The sequence below is a fragment of the Falco cherrug genome, chromosome 1, assembly GCF_023634085.1.
Source record: "Falco cherrug isolate bFalChe1 chromosome 1, bFalChe1.pri, whole genome shotgun sequence".
Taxonomy (NCBI): domain Eukaryota; kingdom Metazoa; phylum Chordata; class Aves; order Falconiformes; family Falconidae; genus Falco; species Falco cherrug.
Window position 1 is genome coordinate 126,855,381 of NC_073697.1, and position 5,100 is coordinate 126,860,480.

Genomic DNA, 5,100 nt, shown 5'->3' on the forward strand with positions numbered 1-5,100 from the left:
AAAAAAGCCGTGCTCGCCCTCGCACGCCCACAGCAAACGGCACCCACAGCGCCTCGCTGCACCCTGCTCCCGAGGACACGCAGCGGCTGCCGGGGGCGCACCTGGGGGTGCAGCCCCTCACCCTGCGCCCCCCCGGCTGCGGGGGCTGGAGGGCAGAGCCCAGCCCTGAGGGGGCAAGCATCGCCCAGCGCCACCCCCGCCCCGTCCGCCGTGGGGTGCCTGCGCGCCCCCGAGCCGGGGGCTGCCTTGCGCGGGGGGGCGGGACCGGGGATGCTCGGGGGGAGCGAGGAGGCGCTTTGCCGAGCCCGGGCCGGGCCACGGGGCCACGCGAGGAGACGGCACCGCGGGGGGCACCCCCGCGCCACCCCCCCGCCTGCCCGCACACGCACCCCGTGCACACGCACCCCTGCCCGCACCCGCTGGCCGCACACGCACCCCCCCTCCGCTGCACGGTGTCTCCCACACACGCGCGCCGCGGCCGCCCCCCCCCAACTCACACGCCCGCCCCGCGCGGCCGGGATTCCACGCGCACGTGACGTCACGGCGCGGGCCCCGCCCGGGCGCTATAAGAGGGGCCGCGTGCCGCAGTGGGCCCGGCGGAGCGGCACGGCCCGGCCCCGGCAGCGCAGCCATGGCCGCGGGGCCCCCCGGCAGCCTCCCGCTGCTGCTCCTGCTGCTCTCGCCGCTCTGCCTGCGCGGCCGCGGGCAGGGCTTCGGGCAGACGCGCTTCATCTGCACCTCGGTGCCGCTGGACGGGGACATGTGCGCCGCCTCGGCGCTGGGCGCCGGCTCCGCCGAGGAGCTGAAGAGCACCGTGCTGCAGCTGCGGGAGACGGTGCTGCAGCAGAAGGAGACCATCATGAACCAGAAGGAGACCATCCGCGAGCTGACGGCCAAGTTGGGCCGCTGCGAGAGCCAGAGCGTGCTGGAGCCGCCCGGCGAGCCCAAGGGCGGCGGCAGAAAGCCCGGCTTCTCCAAGAACACCATGGGCGACCTGTCGCGGGCCCCTGCGGCCGAGACCCTCAGCCAGCTGGGGCAGACGCTGCAGTCCCTGAAGACGCGGCTGGAGAACCTGGAGGTACGCGCTGCGCCCCGGGGGGGCCGCGCCGGCGGCGGGGCGGCCGGTAACAGCCCGCTCCCCCGCTCGCCCCTTGCAGCACTTCAGCAGGATGAACTCCTCCGGGCAGAGCAGCAACCTGAAGGACATCCTGCAGAGCAAGATCGACGACCTGGAGAAGCAGGTGCTGTCGCGGGTGAACAGCCTGGAGGAGGGCAAGTTCAGCCCCCGCAACGAGTCCGAGGAGCGCGGCAAGATCGAGAGCACCCTCACCTCGCTGCACCAGCGCATCAGCGACCTGGAGAAAGGTACCGGCGCCCCGGGCCCGCCGCGGCCCCCGGCCCGCCCCGGGCGGGAGGCTCGGCCCTTGTGCCCCGCGGGGCCGGTGCCGCGGGCTCGGCGGCGGGAGCAGGGGATGCTGCGGGCGCTGCCCGGCGCCGGGGATTAGGGAGCTGGGCGCTCCGGAGGGATTTGCTCCTCGCTGCCATCTCAAGGCCCGTTGCATAACGGGGGTGGGACGGGGGGTGGGGGCGGACACCCCCAAAGCGGACTGAGAAGGTGTCCGGCCGGAGCCCACCGCCCCTCTGCTCCCACAGGCCAGAAGGACAACCGGCCCCCAGACAGGTTCCAGCTCACCTTCCCGCTGCGCACCAACTACATGTACGCCAAGGTGAAGAAGAGCCTGCCAGAGATGTACGCCTTCAGCGTCTGCATGTGGATGAAGTCCAACGCCTCACCCGGCATGGGCACCCCCTTTTCCTATGCTGTGCCTGGGCAGGCTAATGAGCTGGTGCTCATTGAGTGGGGCAACAACCCCATGGAGATCCTCATCAATGACAAGGTACAGCCCTGGGGAGTGGGGAGGTTGCTGAGCAGGGCGGGCTGCAGACCGGCTTGGGGGGTGGCATGGGACCCACACACACCGTGCGCACAGCCCTGACCCGCTGCCTGCAGGTGGCCAAACTGCCCTTTGTCATCAATGATGGCAAGTGGCACCACATCTGTGTCACCTGGACCACGCGGGATGGCGTGTGGGAAGCCTTCCAGGATGGCACGCAGACCGGCAGCGGTGAGAACCTGGCACCCTACCACCCCATCAAGCCCCAGGGGGTCCTGGTCCTGGGCCAGGAGCAGGTAAGGGCTGACGGGGTGTGAGCGTGGGGGTCCCTGCTCTCTGGGTGCACCCAGGGGATGGAGGATGGATCGTGCTGGGTGCTCCCAGGGTGGGACAGGGCAGCCTGGCTGCGTGCCCCCCGTGATGGTGGCTCCTCTGCAGGACACACTGGGTGGCGGGTTTGATGCCACACAAGCCTTCGTGGGGGAGCTGGCCCACTTCAACGTGTGGGACAGGAAGCTGAGCCCCGGCGAGGTGTACAGCCTGGCCACCTGCAGCACCAAGGCGCTCACGGGCAACGTCATCGCGTGGGCCGAGGCCAACATCGACATCTACGGCGGGGCCACCAAGTGGACTTTCGAGGCTTGTCGCCAGCTCAACTAGGGCCATGGACAAGCGAAAGAAACCTCCTCATTGGGTTCTTTTATTTCTTTGGTTTTGGGTTGTGTCGTCGTTGTCCCATCCCCCCCCCCCCCCTTCCTTTTTTTTGTTTGTTTGCACAAAAACGCAGAGAACGAAGCCACCCATTTTGTCCCGAGGTGTAGGGATGTCCCAGCAGCGGGGCCGCCCGCCCCCGGAGCCCCACAACCCTCCGGTTTCTGTCTTGCCAATGTCCTTCAACGCCTGCGTGCCTTGGCCTGGCGCGGCTGCGCTCCCTCTCACCGCTCCTCCAGCCCGGCCCCTGCTTTGCCGCCTTCCCCCCCACCCCCGGGGCAGCCCCACATTCCCTGGGCACTGGCACCTTAAAAGGCTGCAGGGTCTGGACCGGAGGCCCCCAGGGCTCTTTTCCCCCCAGCCTGAAGCCCCTCCTCCCCGCGCCCCACCCACCCCACCCCCCGGAGAGTGATGTCTGGGGAGCTGGGGGAAGGTTGCAGCATCCCTCCCATCACCCATCCCAGGGGTGCGGTGGTGGCCAGCACTCCAAGGAGGGGGTGATGCCCCCCCCAATCTGTTCCCAGGTGAGCCCCTTTCCCCTGCCAGCGCTGCTCCCAAGCACCACAGCCATAGTCCCGGGCTGCGGTGGGCACCAGGACGGGACCCCCGCGGCCGGGACACCCCCCACCCGGCGGCCCCGCTCCCTGACCTGCCGCACTCAGGTATGCCCCCTCGGCCCCACCTGCAGCCCCCCCGAGGCCTCCTACGTGCCCGCCATAGCTGGTGAAAAATAGCCTTTACCATCCCCTGGAAGTTTAGCTACCACTGAAAAGTGTGAAGCCTTTCTGCTTTTGATAAAACACGATGTTGTTTCTCTTACTGTAAAGGGAAGTTTATTACCAATTAAAAAAAAGGGTATTTTTATGAAGATAAAAAAAATAGAATTTAGCAGTGCTCCCTGAGGAAAAAAGTACTTTGAGATTCTGCAGGAAAAAAAGAGATAAAGAAGTGTATTTTGAAATAACATGCATTTTGTATGGTTTCCTTTTCTAAACTCCTGGTTTGTACTACAGATTGCAGAAATCACCCCCCAGCCCTGCCACTGACCCCCCTAGGGCTACCCAGGGTGGCAGCGGAGGATTAGGCAGAGAATTCACACAGGGCTCCTGAGCCTCTCTGACAGATTCCAGCGCTGCGGCAAAGAGCCGAGCGGAGGGGCTCATATGGAGCCAGGCAAGGCCAAGGTCGCCCCTGGCCAGGAGCACAGAGCTGGCCCAGCCACCGCCGCTTCGGGGACCAGCGCCCAGCCAAAGAGCAGTGGGCGCAGCAACACACACCCCCAGATCAAGAGACCTTCGTATGAACTGTGGCTCAGGGCAGCATGTTTTAAACTGTGCTTTTTTTTTTTTTTTTTTTAAAAAAAAAAAAAACAAAAACTGAAAAAAAAATAATCCACCGTGGTGAGTTAATTTGAGTTCCTCCCAAGAACCTGTTCACATCAGCAACGTGACAAGCACAACCTGCTGAGAACAAGACCACTGGAAAGGCTTCGCCTACAGTCCCAGGTGCGTTGGATTTGCCAAAAAAAAAAAAAAAAAAAGGGTGTGATGTCAACATAATGTATATAGTGTATAGTAGGGGAGAGAATAAATGTATCTTAATTTGTCATTATTTTGCTAACCAAAGCTGTACATTTTTCCTGTTCCTTGCTCTCTGTCTCTTTGGGTTTTGAATGGGTTACGATATACTACGCATCCAGTCCGCAGCAGCAGTTCGGGAAATGCACTGTTTCTACTGATACTCATGCTTTTTCCATTTTCTTGCCGAGATTACATGAATTGTTGACTTTATTTTTACACAATAAAGAGTGAAGAAAGACAGTGCGTTTTCTTAAGTGTGTCAGTTCCCTCAGCAGCCAGTGCCTGGGACCTGGTCTTTTTGTGGAGGAAGGTTTTTGCCTGTTGAAGGCAGGAATTTCTGCCGGTTCCCCTGGGAGCCTGCTCAGGCACCCCCAGCCTCGGCCGCACTGGCCAGGCGCTCTCTTGCTCCCGTAGCATTAGACCTCATCTCTCCCTGTTTACCCAACACCATCATACAAACTGATTTTTTTTTTTTTTTCTCCTAAGACGCAGGCTGGAAGCTCGGCTCCCTCCGGCTGTCTCTGCCAGGCTGGTGATGGTGGGGACAATGCCATCCCGTAGCCCCCAATGCCCATCAGCTCTCTGCAGCAAATGCTCCGGTGTGGGCACTGCTGCCAAACCCCGCAGGACGCCGCAGCTCTTGGTCCTTCCCTGCAGGCAGGAGCCGCTCGGGGCATTTCACTCGTCCTTGGGTGGCCAGGCTCGGCTCCGGACATGGTTCCTGGAAGGCATCATTTCAGGGGTGGGGGTGGCAGGGGGCACTCGGCCCGGAGGGCGACGTGGCTGGAGCCCACCCGCACACGGGGATGTGATGGTGCAGGGCTGCGCCTACAGACGGCTTGTGCCGTTCCAAAGTAATTGCTACACGTTCCTACTTGTTACACATCTGCTGCAGAACAGACTTCCCAGATGAG

The 5,100-nt window shown here is 63.0% G+C and overlaps 1 protein-coding gene across 1 annotated transcript; it reads left to right on the forward strand.

The window, feature by feature from the left end:
• Window positions 1–574: 574 nt before the first annotated feature.
• Window positions 575–4,426, forward strand: NPTX1 (neuronal pentraxin 1). Its single transcript, XM_055700839.1, has 5 exons — window positions 575–1,078; window positions 1,158–1,365; window positions 1,654–1,898; window positions 2,012–2,191; window positions 2,334–4,426. The coding sequence occupies exons 1-5, from the start codon at window positions 632–634 to the stop codon at window positions 2,553–2,555; spliced, it is 1,302 nt and encodes a 433-aa protein (XP_055556814.1). The 5' UTR covers window positions 575–631; the 3' UTR covers window positions 2,556–4,426.
• The last annotated feature ends 674 nt before the right edge of the window (window positions 4,427–5,100 follow it).